Source organism: Oreochromis aureus, linkage group 20, assembly GCF_013358895.1.
Source record: "Oreochromis aureus strain Israel breed Guangdong linkage group 20, ZZ_aureus, whole genome shotgun sequence".
Classification (NCBI taxonomy): domain Eukaryota; kingdom Metazoa; phylum Chordata; class Actinopteri; order Cichliformes; family Cichlidae; genus Oreochromis; species Oreochromis aureus.
Window position 1 is genome coordinate 10,876,118 of NC_052961.1, and position 18,132 is coordinate 10,894,249.

Here is an 18,132-nt window from a genome sequence, read left to right on the forward strand (position 1 = left end):
TTCAAGCAGTCACGTATTGCGATTTTGATCAAAGGAAATTTCATATGACAGAAAATCTAATTATTATTTCAGAAAATTCATTCATGTTTTCATACAATAGGCTACAGGCCATATCACCTTTTGGGTTGTGTTCTCCTCTTGAAGCCTATTTTGTAGCATTATGGTCATTGCCATCTTGGATTTTTGGAACCAAAAATAAATATATGTGAATCAGAAAGTGGAATGCTAAGTTACTGGTTAATGCTTGGCTACTGCTATCTGTTAATTAATGCTAAACAACATACATATAAACTGCTAGAATTTAACACACTAAAACTGGAGAAACAACTTCCTGGATGTTGCTGAGGTGGCACTGCAGACTATTTAAAACATGGACGAAGTCACAGTGATAACATCTATTGGTTTGTAAAGTCCCATTTTGCCACTGCATGCTCATATAGTGGTCATTTGCCGATCAAATCCATCAAAATGAGCATCATAGCGTACTATGCCAAACTCGTTAGGAAAGTGCTTACTGAGCTGAGGGCTATTTTTCCATAGGAGTCTATGCATGCAGACTTCTTTGTGCAACTAGTGGTCATTAGAGATAATCCAGGTTTAAAAAACTTCCACACAGGCTTCACATTTAGGCCCAGCAACTACATTCATCTTTTATATACAGTCTTTGGGAGACCATTATTGGACTGCTAGCAGCCTAGTTAACATCCAGCTGTGGCTTTAAACCTTATCACTTAACACAGTTTAAATAAGTCAGTAATTAAAAAAAGAAAGAAATCAGTCATTACAGTTGACATGAAGGTGGAAATAAGCTATGGAGACAAAATGAAATTTCTGCTCTATAGTTTATTTTAACATGGAAGTCCATGTAGATTGGTTCTTTCTTCTTCTTTCAGTTTCTAAAAACTTGGCATTCGAGGAATTGCAATTCATGCCACTCCTGTATTAGCTTAATTTTCAGCTATGTGGAGTAATTGATTTATACAGTTATGGTCAGATACAGGTAAAATCACCACATTCAAAATTATATTAAATGCAAACAAATGATTTCTTAGTAATCTATTAAATCTAACATGATAAGATCACTGTGTAGAGTCAGTAGCCCTTGCTCCTCCCCAGCCTTGATGACAATGTGTTTTTAATGAACATGGTAAGATGAGCGTGCAGGGCCAGTTTGTAGTGTCAACACCAACAGCAGGGAGAGAGAGAGAGTGTCAGAGTGTGTGTCTGCAGCGGGACGAGTCAGGCTTCAACAACCTGACAGGCTGTGGCTCATTAAACCCCCATCAGACGCAGGAGGTCAAGACAACAACTACATCTCAGGCAACACACGTTAGGCAGAAACACAATGCAACTGTGTAGTTCCAACAGAATAATGCTCTAGACCTATCAGTGGTTTTATTCTAAGCTTTTTAATCTTTACTGTTGAGAAGTTCCCAGAAATCTTTAGATAAAGCATGAAAAGACCAACGGCTTATAGACTTATTATTCAGGGCCGATGCAGATGTTGTGTACAATATGATTAAATGGAAAAAGTTGCTTTTGTTTGTATTCTGGCCTCACGCCACCCTTAATGCACGCTGTATTGCTGTGTTTTCTGTGTGGGCGGATGGCTGGCTGACTTCGGAGAAGCAGGTCGACAGTGTAGCTGCAGAAGGTTTCACAGTGGGGTAGAGAGAGGGACTGGGGGCACTGTTTGGCAAGACTGAAGCGATAAGCATAATTTCAGGCTGAAATATGCCGGAGTAAACAGCGCTACTTGTTTGATTGTGTTTAATTCAAGTGTGCCTGAACAACAGTGACAGGCTGTTGTTCTAGAAAGAATTGTGTGTTTTGGGGTTCAACTATTTCTCTAGTTTTGACTCATGTCGCCTGAGCTGAAGTCCTGCAAGGTCAAATAAGTGAGTCCTACGCCAACCCTCAGGCAGTGTGGCGCCTCTCGATCTCCATCTGACCTCTGGTTTTCCCTTTTTCTCTCCTCTCCTATTACTCACTGAGTGCACTGCAAAAACACAAACAACCCATCTGTATTTCTGGGTTTCATGGTTCTGTTTTTTATAATTCAATCTTATTCTCATTCGACCGTTTTTCTACGTAAGGAAAAATAACCACACCAGGGACCTCCCTTCTTTAACTGAGCAGCAGCAGAGGATGGAAGAGGATCTCTGTCAGATCTGCAAGTCGATTTGCCAGTCAGCTGGAAAGGATTAGAAATATCCTGTCCTTCTCTCACTCTTTGAAGCAGACTTATTAGGTCTGTTGGGTCAGAGGACCCTAGGGCCTCCCTACTAGCTCTTGGGCTGGTGCTGTGCATGTTAACCCTGCCTAGCCAGGGGTCACCACAGCCTTTTAAGAGGATTGCATCTTGGTGAAGTGAAGTGTAATGGCTTATTTCCTGGCCACACTGGAAGTGGAAATCAGTAGTATCCATTTGGGATATTGTATTTAAGCAAAATTGACTTAGTGGAGGTGTTCCAAAGTAAGTAAGAAATATGCTTAATGGTGTTTGATGAGAAGATTGATATCACCACCATGTTGCTATGGTAATTATGAAGCCTGAGCCGGGGGGGTAGGTAGCTTAACATAGCATAAAGACTGGAAACTGAGGGCAAAAGCCTGCCAAACGCTGCCCAAAGGAAATTAAATCTGCCTGCCAGCACTTCTAAAGCTTTTATTCCACATGTTGTGTTTGTCTTTTTGATTGTGATATAGTGCCTTGTGTGGCTCCGTCTTACCGTGTGTTAAGGTGACAACGCTGCTCTGATAATGTCAGAGGAACATTGTCTGTTCTCTGGCAGTGCAGCTGTCACATCAGGGACGGCTCAAACAAATCTTCACCATGCCAGCTACATCCTCCTGCACCCTCCCACCCCACCCCAACACACAGCTGCTCTCCAGGAAATGTGTTTTAACAAAAAAAAAAAACAACCCAAAAACTGTATTTCAGTACAGCCTTGCCTCATTATTTCTCTTCTTTACTGTAACCAGCTGCCATTAGTGGACAAAACATCACCCTAGCAGAGCGCAGGAGAATCTATCCATGGGAAAATAAATGGCGTGGTTATTGGTTGTCTAGAAAACGTATGGATAAAGACAAGTATGTGAAAATGGATTCTCATACCTCCATCAAACTCACACTGACTTCCCATGTGACTGTGGCTGTGCACTCATGGCCGTGCTGCCTGTTTACACATAAACAAAACGTCAGCCAAGAGCACAGTGAACATAAGGGAAAGTTTTTCTCAGTCTTTTGGCTGGACAGTCATTTGGCTGTTGTGTTGTTGTATGTTTGCATAAAACAGACACATTTTCCATGTTGTCTTGTTCTTGACTTTCAAGCTGCCATCCTAACCTGTGACGCCAGAATTATTCATGACTCTCTGATGTGAAACAAAGCAACTCCACAGGCAGTAGGCATCTGCAAACTGACAAAGGTTAAATAACATGAAGTCACAGGTTCTTTCTCTTGCTTGTTATGTAACCGACACTTTCCCCCTCCTTTTTTTATTGTCTGACGCCTTCTGCTCGCTCTCTAAACACCTGTTTCCTTTTCTCAACAGTTCATTTGCCATGTCTAAGTCGGCGGTGAAGAAGCTGCACTGGCGTTCAAAGGTGCTAGACAGCTTTGTCCCTCTGCAAGGTTCGTCGGGAGAGCTTGGGATCGCCATCGGTGGAGGAGCAGATTATGGAGAGTTTCCCTTTGTCACGTCAGCCCCGGGTGGTGGCCTCACTGTGGGTGACATCATCCTAGAGATTGGGGGAACACCAGTTTTAGGGATGACATTAGGAGATGTTCGTGGTATCCTCAACTCTTGCCCCCATCCTATCCGCATCAAAACTGTGTCACCAGGTATGACTCAGCACCCAAAACAGCCAACACATTAGTCTGCAACTCATTTAAATAGATGAGCAAATTATGGGCGCAGAGGCGATGAAATGTGTGAACACAGGTGTGCTTTGTTTCTGGTAAGGCCCTTCACATATCTAAAGTTAATCTAAAGTTCCCACAGTCTTACTGTAGACAGTTTACAGTGACTTATCACTGTTTATCTTGCACGCCATTGCACTTGTTTCATCTGTCTACACCCAAACAATCTGCTACACATGCTTCCAAGCTGTCATCCATGATATTCCTGCACAATAACACCCTCCCTCCCCCGAGCTCTCACACTCCAAATTGTCGGTCTGTAGCGTTCTGCTCTGCTGATTTGTACTTGTCAATTATGTCGAGAGGACTGGTTAACATGTGGGTAGGAGTTCAAAATGTTTGATGACACATGACAAGAGTGTGGCAATCGAGTTGCCTGTCACTCGTAGTGGGGCCTTGATGTTTAGAACAGGAGGCTGGGGGAACGGATGTCTTTGTCGGCTGCGGACAGAACGATATGTCACCAAAGTGTCACCTGACTGCACCTCCCGATGGCCTTGCTCGCTAGATTGATGGCCGATTTGGCCACAGGGGCGTAAATGGGGACCTTTGCTCCTGGTCGCTCTGCTACCCGTAGATCCATTATCATTTCTGAAGTCTGCCTGGTCCTCTCTGTGCAGCTTGACTGCATGTTGTGTGGACAGTGATGGATGATCTGATGCTCTGGGTTTCTGTACCACACCTCCTTTGCTACTCCTACTACCACAACTCCCTCTGCTCCTGCCTCACAATACTGACATCAGGCTAGAGTCCCGAGAGGAAGCAAGCATTAATGCTGGAGAGAGAAAACAAAGAGCAGTGATGCCACACAAATCAAAAATACCCAACTTTAAAATTTCATTCTCTGGTTTTGATGACAGCAAAGCTCCAGAAAATCTTCTTTGCATTGCTGTTATCCCTGGCTTCAGACATATGTTTAAACATTGTCAGTTCATTCAGTTCAGATTTGAATTTTGCTCTTCAGCAGACTAGAAAATGGCAGCTGTTTCGTAACATCACGAACAAAGCTGCCATTTCTCCCAAAGGGCGGCAGGCTAGATTCATTTCCCTTTACAGGCAGCAGCCATATGTGACCAGTCATATGTACATGCTGCCTCCACTAATAAAGTTATATCACTGATCCCTTTTTTTTAAATAGCCCTCTGTAAATTCTGCCTGCTCCTGGGCAGAACCACTGTAACAGCCAGTATGGATAGGGGGTGACAGGAGTGTGGATGGCTCGGCGACAGCCTTCAGGGGAAGCACTGACAGAATGGTCGTCTGTCAGAGTGACAAACAGGAGACACGCTCAGTCCACCCATAACAGCACGCGGCCTGCCATCAAAGGCCGTAAAGCACGCGAGACGATATTAAGAGATCAGAGAGGAAACGAAGCCCCGCTGTGTTGATCGGCTCTGCCTCCTCTGGTGACAGCCTCTACCGTTGCGTCTGGAACAATTAACCTCAGTAGGCTGTTGTAGGTATATGCATGAGGAACTTGGACAGGCACGTTTAATTCTCAGGAGCTACTGTGAAGTGATATAGAGACATCAGCAGGCTGTAAAGTACTGGTGTTAAATCCAACTTGTCAGGAGTAAAGATTAGTGCTTTAGATAAATTTAAGCATGCATCATCTTACTGTTTATGCTTACTGAGCTGATTTATTTCTCTTTCTCTCTCCTTCCTCATCTCTATGCCAAACTTGTTTTATTTGCCCTTCCCTCAGGCCCCACATTGTGTAAGGACCTCAGGTTGTATCTGAGTAAGTGCTTCACACCTGGATCAGTGGACAGCCAACTTCAGCAGGTCATCAGAGAGAACCTCTACCTCCGTGCTGTACCTTGTAAGTCCTCTCCTGGGTTTCACTTCTTATCTTTATATCCAGTATTTCTGTATGTATCTTGCCTTTGTATATCTTATCTTGTCTACTGCAGTTTCATCACCTTTGTCCTGATGCTACCATGTGCTATGCCCTAATAGCAAATGTATTGTCTCCAGGTGTAATTCAGTTTTATTTCACTGAACTGTATTCAGTTCATTTCAATGAAATTGTACTGAATTGAATGAAAATACTGATTTATAAGGGCATGTCTCTTTTATTAGTGGCTAATATTTTGTTTTTACACCAGTCTCATTGTTCCTGCCATGTAAACATGATGGTTTTAATTAGCATTTGAGCCAGCAGAATTGTTTTGATTACTTTCTTGTGTCAGTGTTTATTTATATGGGGTGATTTTTATGAAATATTAAACTTTGGCATATGAGAAATAAATATATTTTAAATCAGCTTTTGGTAAAGCTGACTGAACTGTAACAGCAACCATTTGTATTGTCACAACACTGCGCCTTTTCCTGAGTGGTAGTCTCATGTTTACAATCCACATCCATAAGCTGTTTGACCGTTTGTTTGGTGGGAAATCTAATTCTATTCATGCTTAACAAGTTTTTTCTTTTGTCCTGGTGTTTGCATCATGTCCTGAAAATCAAGCCTGTGGTCTGCAAACGCCGTTTCATTTTGATGCCTATGACTAAAATCAAGCACAATGGCAGCCAAAGGCAGCTAGTTGTAGCGCATCTGTTGCTATCTTAATCCTCTGTAATATGACGTCACTGGAAACAGCCAGAGGATATAACAGCTGAGTAGAGTTTTATCAGAGAAGCTTTGTGTTTTGTTGTATTTTCCTGGCTTTCTTTAATAATATCTTTTTTTGTTGTTGTTGTTGTTGCTGGGGGGCTTTTTTTTTCTTCTCTTTTTCAGGGGGTAGTGTTAAATATACAACCCACTTCGTGTGACGGTATTGTTAACCTTGTCGTAGCAGTGTGGAGTTCTGTTGCTAATCTCTCCTTTAGTCCACGAAGTAGGTCATGTGGGACAATCTGCCCCCGCACCACATGACGCACTCGCTGACAGAACAAGGAGCGGTTGAGAAGTGTGTAAAAGAGTTTAAACTGCATCTCTCAGGATACCGCATGCTTATTGTCATTACAGTGTAATTGCAATTTTAGCCACACTCCCTCATTACTTAGCCATGCATCTACACAAGCAGCTGCTCAGGGACTGAATCGCCCAAATTAACATTAAGTCTTTAAGCTGTTTTGTAATGCGAATGGTATCAATAAGGGGGGGATCTTTATATACAAAAGTAGATAAATGGTTGTTAGACGATTTCACACGTTGGTTTGAGAAAACAGAGGATTCATATATGTATACCTATACATTCATATTGATTAGATATTGATTTATCACTTGAGGCAGTCCAGAGGATCCAAACTTGGAAAACTACCTCCATCCCTGGGTGCTTTATTTTAGTAAGAGTGACAATAAAGCAGACTCAGCCCCTGCAAGTGCAATCCCCTGACCTGCTGAAGATGACACCACAAAGATGCTGTTCGTGTCATGCTTATAGCAGCACAAGCATCTCCGAACCGATCACATTTCAAATTTGATCACTTGTAGATACATAGAAGCTGAATTTTCTTCCTTTTTGTTGTTTTTTGTACAAGTAGGCAGCTGTGTTTAACAGGAACCTAAAGCTGAAGAGTTTTCATCAGTGGCTCATTGTGGCCCCCTTCAGGATCATGTGCGTGCTCCTCCTGCTCCCTCCAACACCTCCTTGAATTACCTAATACAATGAGTAATTAGCCTCAGTTCAGGTTTTAAAAACGTGTTTGCCGTAGGGAAGCAATGATGGTACGAGAAGGCCTCAGTTTTGATTCGCTTTTTTACGTGTAGATAGTTCTTCTCTGGAAACTGTGCTCAGTACCAATGAGCTATTTCAGTCCTTAAACCCTTTTGATGAGACAATGTTCTCTGATATTCAAGCTGGCACTGATGTAAGAAATAACATTACAAAGGCTCAGTCAAGAGGACAGTGCATAAAAATGGAAATGAATTGCAGAACTAAGTAAATGCAGGCTACTGTATCAATAATTCTGAGGTGGAATTAAATTAAAAGCAAATGTCTATGAGTGCCAAAGTGGAGGAGGGGACGGCGGCGGTCTAATAGCCCTGTGTGTACAGAGAGGATGATCACTGTGTAGCTTTGGAGAACAGGTACATGCTCAATAAACAATCCTGCACCCTGTGTTCTGTTCTTTTATACAGATTGTTCTTTTTTGTCTTTTCATTCCCGTTATTTTGTTCTGTATTCATGCTTTGCAGAATTTACATGACCCTCCTCAACTTTCCCATCCATATTTCTATAATCGCATTTGTACATGTGCCCTTGGATGATTCAGAACCAATGTCACGGTATCAAGGCTGGCTGTTTCTCTTTCTCCTCCATAAAAGACTTTTATAATTGTCTTCTGAGTGAGTCAGAGATAAGAAACATCATCATTTAGTTATTCTAATATGCTTGCTCCAGCATGTCACCCAGACTCTCTGTGCCCTTTTCAACTGTAGGATTTATTGTTGGCTATTTGTGTGCAGTGATCTTGACAGACAGCTCTCTCTGGGTGTTGATACAGAGTTCTGTGTAATTACCTCTTCAATCCCTCCCTCGCCCCGTCCCCCGAGGATCAGAGCGCCGCTTCTACGGGGACAGGCGGGAAAGAAGATGTCAATAATCCATCCTGTCTCCCCGCTGACATGTCATATATGTCTCCGAGGAGGGTGCATAGATAATGAATCTGTGACTCTCATCATATCAGCTGGAGCGATGCTGTGTGTCCTGAGGGGAGGAGAAGAATCATAGACATGTCAGATGCCATCAGGAGATTTGCAATCAAATCTTTAATTAGAAAAAGAAACTGCTAATTTTCTTAAAAAGAAAAGCATCGAAGAATAGTTTTTTTTTTTTCTGTTGCCATTTTTGGAAACCAAAGGTGCAAGACCCACCCTGATCTGATACAGATAATGTATCACATCAGCCCTTCTCATCCACTTTAAACGTGGTCGACAGTTTCCTAATAAGCTGGGACTGGAGCGTCAGACTTCACTGGAGAAAATGTCCATCTCAAGCCATCGTAGACAGTAAGACACATACTGGAAATCTCAACATGTGGAAGTATAACACAAAAAAAGAGGTTAGCCCAACAGGCATGAAACCAAACCGATATAATATTAAAGAAGTGCATCAGAGTTTGTGAGTGATTTGAGCATATACTGTGCATTAAAGGGGACCTATTGTGCCAATTTCCAACTCCATATTCTCATTTTTGCACTACATGACAGTAGCTTTGCATGGCTCACAGTTTGAAATAATCCTTATATTCATCTTATACTTGTCTTTGGTGCGGCCCCTCAGTTCATCCTCAGTTCGAAACAACCTGCTTTAGCTAGTTTGCTTGTAAGCCAGCTTGTAGGAAAGATGAAAAAGAAAAGGTGTAGGGAATGTAAAAAACAAATCCAAATCACAGTGATGCTGATTCACACTGGACTGATATTATCTTGGAACGTCAGTTGCTGACAAAGTATGGTAGGTAATTTGTGGCTGAAGTTTGACTTTTGACTCTGGGTAATTCTGGTCCTTTGTGATTGTGGCTTCAGAAGAGAAGATCAGTAACACAGATTTATCAGTTCTGTGGGGCGGTTTAAAAATAAATCCCGTTTAAATGTTGTTTTTGTTTTTTTGTCGGCAAACCTCCTGATTTGTTTTCTCTCTCAGGCTTAACCTGAGCTCACATCCTACCAAGCTAACTCTCGAGTTGACTTATGACTTAAGCTGAGTTTAATAATAACTATAGCAGTGAGGTAGGTGATGTTTTCAGCACGAGCTACATTGCCTGTCTCTGTTTGCCAGTAGCCTTTATGCTACAGTTGACCTGTTCTGGATATTATTGTTTTTGTACTATATTGTTACAGCAGCTTTGCATGCACAGTTAAAAGAAAAATCAGTTTTCATGAGATACTGTGCTTTGGTTCAGCCTCTCATTTCATCCCTTGTCTTGATTAGCTCCCCTGCCTTTAAGCCCCCCTGCCTTTGAGGCAGGCTTTCTTCTGATTGGTTGCCCCTGGAAACAGAAGATGGATGGGTGGGGCTGATGTTTTAATGTCAGATGACCAAATTAAAATTATTAACCTTGAATATGTCTAAAGCCAAGTGCTTAGAGCAGTCTGAAGCCCAGGATTTCTTATGCATACTTGGACCATGTTTGATATGAGAGCCTGCTAGTATAGTATATGACAGTAAATAATGAGGAGCATCATAGGTTACTTTTAGATACATTTTACGCTTCAGAAAGAGCAGGTCAGGCTGATGGAGATTCCTCATGCTCTCTAATGTGTGGTGCCTCTGTGACTACATGGGTGAATTGGCTGCAGTGTGTGTGAGGGCTCATTGTGGGGCTTTGTGTGCACTTGTGTGCATAAAGTCCTGTATGTGTCATTGTGGCTGCGAGAGCTGCTCCCAGGACAGCAGTGCATTAATCACGGGTTTTATAGGGTAGCTGGGTATGACTCCCTCCTACTGGATCCACAGACATCATATATGGTCCTCTAGGAGAAGGACAGAGATTTGTCCTTAGTTTGGCTTTGGTGGGGGATTTTTTTTGTTTGGGTTTTTTTTTTGTCTTGGGAAATGAATTACTTGTTTCAAGGTCAGTATGGGTGCCACAGTGTTCAATTTGCAAATTAAAATTACTCCTCTGGATTTGCGAAAGATAATTTTGTTGTGTGATATTTTTCACATGTCTGTACTTGTGTTTAATTGGTTGGAGATTTGGCATTGGGGTTAAAATACAGCACGCACAGAACGTTACCTCAGTGATCCCAGAACGACGCAGGATGCTTTTGCTGCCATGGCTTGGACTCACCGTTCTCTTCCAGGCCAAGGTCAATGTGAATCAATTATGATGACAGACCATTGATCATCTGAGTGCTCCATCTTCACAATGGTGATAGAGCGGCTTTAAGACTTTCTCAGTGCCTCATTAATGTTTAATTCGGTTCTTATTGATCTGTTTATAATAAAGAGGCCTTGGTAAATGCCTTTTGTCATCATTGTGCTTTTCATACCGAAGGGTAAAGTTAGGTTTGTGGACGCTATGTTCACCTTGGGCTGCTTTTACAACAAGAACGAAATCCTTTTATTGAAAAAAAAAAGAATAGCCGACTTGGTTATTTCTCTGCCAAGGAGAGAGCCAGCGCACAGGTTGGGGCTTAGAGTTGTTTGTGTATTTGTTTCCTAACAAGAGAAATCCACCCTGCCAAATTTCACGAAACTTAGTGGTGAATTAGAAGCGGTGTTACATTTTGGTGCAGAGCTGCATCAATGCAAATTTGCATTGATTTGCAATCTGCAAATGTCCGTCTGGTTGTAATTATCAATGCATGTTGTAGTTTCTCTCCATTTCTACCTTTTAGACAATTTTTGACATTGCTCTGAATTAACCAGTAAAATTAATCTTCTATAGAGCGAAAGGTTTGTTTCATATTTCATCTATTTTGTCAAACTTATGTACTTATGTAATCCTAGGCCATTTATAACCTGCTGATTTGCTTTTTTTTTTCAACACTGAACTCAGATTGATGACCCCTGACGAGAGGAAAGGGTCTTGATTAACTGATACATCATCCATGTCAGAACTGATGGTGTATTGAGCCCTGTGACGCTGATGTATGACATAATAACTTGGGGTTTTTTTCTTCTCTCCTAGGTACAACCAGACAGCCCAGAGAGGGGGAAATCTCAGGGGTAGACTACAACTTTGTCTCTATTGAGGAGTTTTTCTCTTTGGACGAATCAGGAGCGCTGCTCGAGAGTGGAAAGTTCAAAGGTAGACATTTTAGCTAACTGCCTGTGCATTCACAGACTGTGAGATGGTGTTTCATTATGCAGGGCACATTACATTCTGGTTAAAAAGTGAGAGATGAAAAGCTTTCTTTACAGCATCTCTGGATACTGATCAGACAACCCAACAGACATCAAACAATGAGAAATAACCCCTCGATGAACACAATTTACATATAGATATAGATAATGCATATATAAATAGCATAAATTGGTGTTTATATGTCAGAGGATTGATGGTTAGATTATTATTCCTGAAAAGATTCATTTCTACTTTTCACTTTTGAATGAATTTGAAAATTTGGTTGAAATCAAAAGCAAAGTCCAACCAGACTGAGCTCAGAAAGCAGTGCTGTGTTGTTATTGTTACCCTAGAGGTTTTGTCATTTTTTTCTTATCCTCCCTGGTGAAAAATGACAAGTTAGCCTTCTTAGACTGAGATTTCCATCATTAATGGGGGACATTTGAAAGTTGATGTGTACAGTAAACCAATGCACATGGATCAGTATTTAATGTTTGACTGTCATCATCCACTGGAGCACAAACTGGGTGTGATTAGGATGCTTCACCACAGAGCAAACACCATCCCCACAGACAAAATGGCCAGAAAAGCAGAAGAACATCATATCAAGAAGGCCCTGAGCAAGTATGGTTATCCCAGCTGGACATTTGTCAAAGCTCCAGGCGATGTAAGAGAGCAGATCAACTGCTGCCTAAGCGAAAACCCTTAGTGATCCTTTATGTGTCAGGAGCATCGGGACAGTTGAGACTCATTTTCTCTAAACACTGCATCTCTGTGGCTTGAAAACCCCAAAAAACACTGCACCAAAAATTTGTCCAAAGAGAGTAATATAGTGTATGCTGTTAATTGCCAAGAGGATTGCCATGATTTACACATTAGGGAAACCAAACAACCTCTGGCAAAGTGGATGGCAGCACGCAGAAGAGCTACTTCTTCAGGCCAGGACTCCGCAGTCTATTCAGACCAACAGGCCAATTGACACTCTTTCAATGATGAGGATGTACCCATCCTGGCCTTTTATGTGAAAAGGGAAAGACCATCTCTGAATTGAGGAGGGGGCCTAAGGGTACATCTTTTACCATCTTACAATCCTGTAACTGCAGACATTCCCTAACTCTCTGTGAATGGCACTCATGGCCATTGATCAATGGTCATTGATCTTTAAGCCCCTTAGTACCAACTTAGTATTATTTAAATGCCATGGTCTGCTTGAGCGTTGTTGCTGACCATGTCCCTCCCTTTATGACTACAGTGTACCTATCTTCTGATCATTGTCACGACCATTGATCAGTGACCACTGACCAGTCTCCATATAAATGATCCAGAAACTGACCTCACAGCTCATTGTTTGCCAGTGGTGCTAGTTTCAGTCATTGTGCGAATGTACTGTTTATAAGGTTGCGGAAACTTGCAGTCAGCTAAGACTGAAGAAGTCTGGATGAATGGCGAAATGTTTCACCCACTGAAAACGTTACATCCAGATAAACAGAATCATCTTTTTGGGACATGGTATACATTCACTGGCCACTTTCTTGGATACACCTGTTCAACTGCTCATTAATGCAAATGTCTAATCAGCCAATTAGATTGCAGCAACAATTCAGTGCATTTAATCATGTAGACATAATCGAGATGACCTGCTGAATTTCAAACTGAGCATCAAAATGGGGGAGAAAGGGGATTTCAGTGACTTTGAACGTGGCGTGGTTGTTGATGGCAGACATACCAGTCTGCTCAAAAGTTGCTGATCAGCTGGGATTTTCCCACATGTCCTTCTCTAGGGTTTACAGAGAGTGGTCTGAAAAACAGAAAATAGGGTGAGTGGAGGATGTTATCCAAGCTAACGTCCATTATGGACAATACCTCATATCCCCTGAGCAGCTCCTTTAGCAGTAGACTGTTCCAGCCATGTTGTAGGATGGAGGACTAATCCAGGTCCTTCATCCCGACAGCAGTCAGGCTGGGCAAAACACACGCACAATAGATACCTGCTAAAATATATGTGAATCTATAATCACTCCCACTGCTCTTTATGTGCATATGAAAAAATCTCACAGTGTATTTTACTATATTTACCAACCACTTATAAATTACTCTTATATAGGTTTTTTTTTTTTTTACTTGTACAATATTTTTTCTTATTTATTTATTCTTCTATTTTTATTTTTCTAATATATCTCCAATTCACATTGTCTTCCCGACCCTTGTACTGCTGTAACATGTGAATTTCCCCAGTGGGGGGTTAATAAAGTCTATGTCTATGTCTAAAACCACAATTTTGTACCAGTGCAGGACTCAAAGAAGGCAGACAGACAGGTAGTGAAACAAAGGTAACTTTAATCAAACTAAAAGAAGAAGCATCAAAAGGTGCCGCACAGGTGAAAGCAGCATGAATCCAAAACCAAAAGCCCAACAAAGGTAATGCAAAGGAGATGAATCTATAAAAGGTAATAGAGAGGAGAAAAAGCCACAGTAGGGGCTAGCAAGGAACTGGGGAAAAAGGGAAACAAAGTGACCAGAGATCAAGTAAAACAGCCAAAAGTTAAACAGTTAACAGAAAAACAACATCATGAGACAACTTGTCATCTTTACATTTTTCCTTCTGTCCATGTTGCACAACTGAGATTTATCTCGTAAATTTGTAGGTGTTCTGATTTGTTGCTTAAGTCCTTTTTTTTTTCTCCATGAGCCTATTTCCATTCTTTATGCTTAGCTCAGCTAAATGTCTCCTGGCTCACATTAAGTGTACATTTATCAAACCCATGTCATATTGGTCTCACATTTACCTCTCAGCAAGAAAACACTGGAAGACTTTTGTCACCCTCTTCCCTTATTGTGCCTCTAACAGTGCTGATGTGTAAGGTAAATACAAGGAGGCTTCAAAGGCTAACTCTTGGTGCTTATTCATGAAACCTGGTGATACTCAGCTTGTATCTTCCCCACAGACTCCTCTTTTGTAAGGGTCAGAGTGCTCCCTCTGATTAAAAAGCCTCCATACATTAACATCCATAATTTATAAGAGTTTAATGGGAGCAATAAATGCCATCCTCACCTGCCTTGCATGTGACATTGACGGACGCATTGCTACAGCAAAGCAGTCTGGAGTGTCGGCAGCGTTGTTCGTCCAATCGCCTGCAGAAAGCGCAGTAAACGGTGACGGCTGGTGACCTTGCTGCTGAGTTCACTAATCTAATGTTTCCCTCAGCCCATTTGGATCTCCACGAGCCAAATGGAGGGGTGGAGGTAATTTCATTTCTGCTTTAGGAGCTGGAGCAGATGGCTCATTCTAAGAATATAGTTTATGATCTCAGGGGATACATAACAAAGGTGTGTACATGCATATGTTGTATGAGGTATATATGTGCATAATTGCGTAATTTATTTACCTCATGGATTTATACCATGTTTGAACTGTTCATTCAGGCTTTGTGCAATTAATGATCTTCAGATTTATGCCAGTGGATTTGAATGGGTTCATAATGTCCATTAATCCCAATATCTCAGTTTATTTCATTATAACATTTAACTGTTTCATTGCATCTCAATTTATTAAGAAAGGGTGTCTCTCTTCTGCTTTTCTCTGTCTCAGGGAATTACTACGGCACACCTCGGCCCGTTCACGTCAGTGCAGAGAGCCCCCCCATCACCTACCAGGAACACCGCAACCTGCTCAGAAACTTCCGCACACGCAGCAAATCGCTCAGCAACTTGGAAAAGGCTGCACCAGAAGGCATACACAACGAGGACGACTCGGGCAAGTGTCGCTGAGCTAAACTATGGCCTGTGCTGGCAAAGCAATAAATGTCCGTCTACATCTAAGTAATCATGAATGAAGCATTGAAGTTATCAGTTATATTGAGTTATTTATATAGCATATCAGCAGTGGGAAAACATATCTTCTCAGAACTGCAAAGTATTCAGCAGCTTAATACTGCGTCGTCTCTCTATCAATAGCTCCAGTCTCCAATGCCCAAATTAATCAATCATTAGCATGATTAGTATGCTCTAAAATCTCAGTTGGGCTGTGGCCTCATTGATTGCTGGATCACCTCCAAGGGAAGGTCAAGCTGCCTTGGGTCAAGCAGGCAAAGAGGGAAGCAGACAAGTGTGCACAAAGAGGTGAGGGATGAAAACTAGCAAGTCATGCGACAAGAAAACAGCATTGTTCGACTCGAGTCATTAGGCTCCCCAAACATACGGTTATTATAGGTTTTTGTGTCCAAAATACTATCTCATTTAAAGGGAAGGCTTAAAAGGCTCATTAATCACCAGTGAGAGAAAAGACTAATGCAAAGAGCTTAGTTTCAGAAACATATTTAAATAAAAGCATCATCAGCAAAATGCACTCAAATTATCAAAGTAGAAGCAGCTTGTAACTAATAATGCTTCGACTTGTGAGGTACTCTTTTTTTTTTTTTGAGTCCTAGTGCAGATATCCTTTGCCTGGGACTGTGTGGGTATTAGATCATAAAAATACAAGAATATTTATTCAGTTGTTATGAAGATACCTCCAAATTTGTAGTGGTTAACACATTCGCTTGGAAAGTAAAAGGGCACAGGTTCGAGTCCAGATGGGGACGCAAATTCTCTTTGGTTTTCTGCCAAATCAAAAACATCTGGCGCTACCTGCTGTGGCGACCCCTTGTGGTGAGAGAGCATTTGGAAGTAGTTCTCATTCAGACCATGAATGAATTTCATATGGACCTACATTTACTGAGCCAACCTGGGAGGCATGAAGAGCCCAAACAGTCAGAGGTTTCTGTGCTCTATTATATATTCCAGAGAGACTAGAATAGCTGCCAAAAAAGTCCAGGAATAATGAGAAATAAATGTAAATGACCATAAAGACACAGGGTGACCATAAGAGATGCAAAATGGATTAAAAATAACCACAGGTTGAAGCAAAAAGGTGTAAAAGCTTTGCAAGATGCAGAGATCAAGACAGGAAATGATCACATATAGAGATATTTTTGTGCTTTCATGATTAAAAGGAAACAACAAGAACCTCCAACCATACACTTTCAAATGATCACAAGCTACAAAGAGGAAAAAATATAGATGATAAACAATATTACCCTTTGAATTGCAGTGAATAAGCTAAAGATAAATAACTGAGTGAAATACAAATACTGCAAAATTATGTACTTGAATAGACTGCAGGCACAAAGAAGTGAAGGCAACATGAAACTAGTACACAGGAGTTGAACAGAAGGTGAGTGTAAGATTAAATATTAGAGAAAGGGAGCACGGCAGCAGCGTAGGGGGTGGAGGTGGCAGGTAGGGTGGCTGAGTGTTAAGAAGGGTGAAGGCAGGGAGCCAGAATGGGACAGAAGATAAGAGAGAGGCAGGCAGAGTGGGAGGTGAGAAAATCAGGCAGACAGCTATCCAGATTGTTAGAAACGTACTCCAAGCAGTCAGGTATTGCAGCAGGCAGTCCGGACCGGAGCAGGATGCAGGATGCAGGCAGGTTGGAGTTTGAGAGAGCCGTCCAACACCCTGACCTCTGCTGAGTCATCTTTTGAAGTGACGATGCGTGGGTGGATGGGTCCAGCAGCACTTGTCGTGTGCAGCAGAACTCCCAGTGTTAGGGCTGACGTCTCTTAAATCCATGCTGGAGCTCAGAACTGAAGGACAGCTACAAGGACAGCTAGGAAGGAAAATATGCTTATTTTTCATCTACTGCTAGTGTGGCATGCATAGTCACATATTCTTCCTCCTTAGAGAAAGGACAAAGACAGCTGAGATGCTGACCTCAGGTCTTTTTGCCTGACAGCCCCCAGTGGAAATGCCAGAATAAGGTCATTACAGCTTGCAGGAGAAACTTTTTACCTGCCACATCTGTTCAATAATATATCAGTGTTAAGTTTTGAAGTATTTCTTCTCTGTCAAAGAAAATCCTGCATGTGCACGTGACAATAAAGGTGATTCTGACTGTAATTACAGGAGGCTCTGCGGGTGTTAGCAGCAGCATCCCTCTTGGTCACCGGTCTCCCGGTCGCACACGAGCATCCAGTAGCGGAGGCGATGGCCACGTCATAGAAAACGGCATCATCAGCAGCAGGAGTGGTGCCAGAGTGAGAGGCGTGATGCCCGATCACTGGGAGCAGGCCTTCAGTGACCCAGGAGAGTCAGTTTACATAGAGTAAGTGTCCCCATAAATCTATTAAATGAATAGTTCAACATTTCAGGGAACAGGCTTATTCACGTTCTGAGATTTAACTCCTATTCACATGGGATTACTATTAAAAGGGGATCTTGTGATTTAGAAATTACCCAACCCCCACGTCTGTATTTTGTGCAGCACGTTCACACAGGATCAGTGAAGTCTGTGTTTTACTTGAATTTACTGACATCTGTGGTCAGCAGCTACAGGACTAAGATTAATAATAATAGGCTGCCACGTAATAACAGCCAAGTCTGTTGAAAGACAGCAAAATGTTAATTACTGATTCCTGTCATTGCCGTTATCCCTC

General features: G+C 41.8%; 1 protein-coding gene across 4 annotated transcripts in view; it reads left to right on the forward strand.

The window, feature by feature from the left end:
* Window positions 1–18,132, forward strand: part of LOC116319523 (membrane-associated guanylate kinase, WW and PDZ domain-containing protein 1) — a 49,746-nt gene that overhangs the window by 10,145 nt on the left and 21,469 nt on the right. For all 4 annotated transcript variants that reach the window (XM_039604162.1, XM_039604161.1, XM_039604163.1 and 1 more), the window contains exons 2-6: window positions 3,558–3,847; window positions 5,631–5,747; window positions 11,504–11,623; window positions 15,249–15,413; window positions 17,603–17,801. In XM_039604162.1, the coding sequence (XP_039460096.1) occupies window positions 3,568–3,847; window positions 5,631–5,747; window positions 11,504–11,623; window positions 15,249–15,413; window positions 17,603–17,801 (881 nt within the window). In that variant the 5' untranslated portion in view covers window positions 3,558–3,567. The remainder of the gene's footprint in view (window positions 1–3,557; window positions 3,848–5,630; window positions 5,748–11,503; window positions 11,624–15,248; window positions 15,414–17,602; window positions 17,802–18,132) is intronic.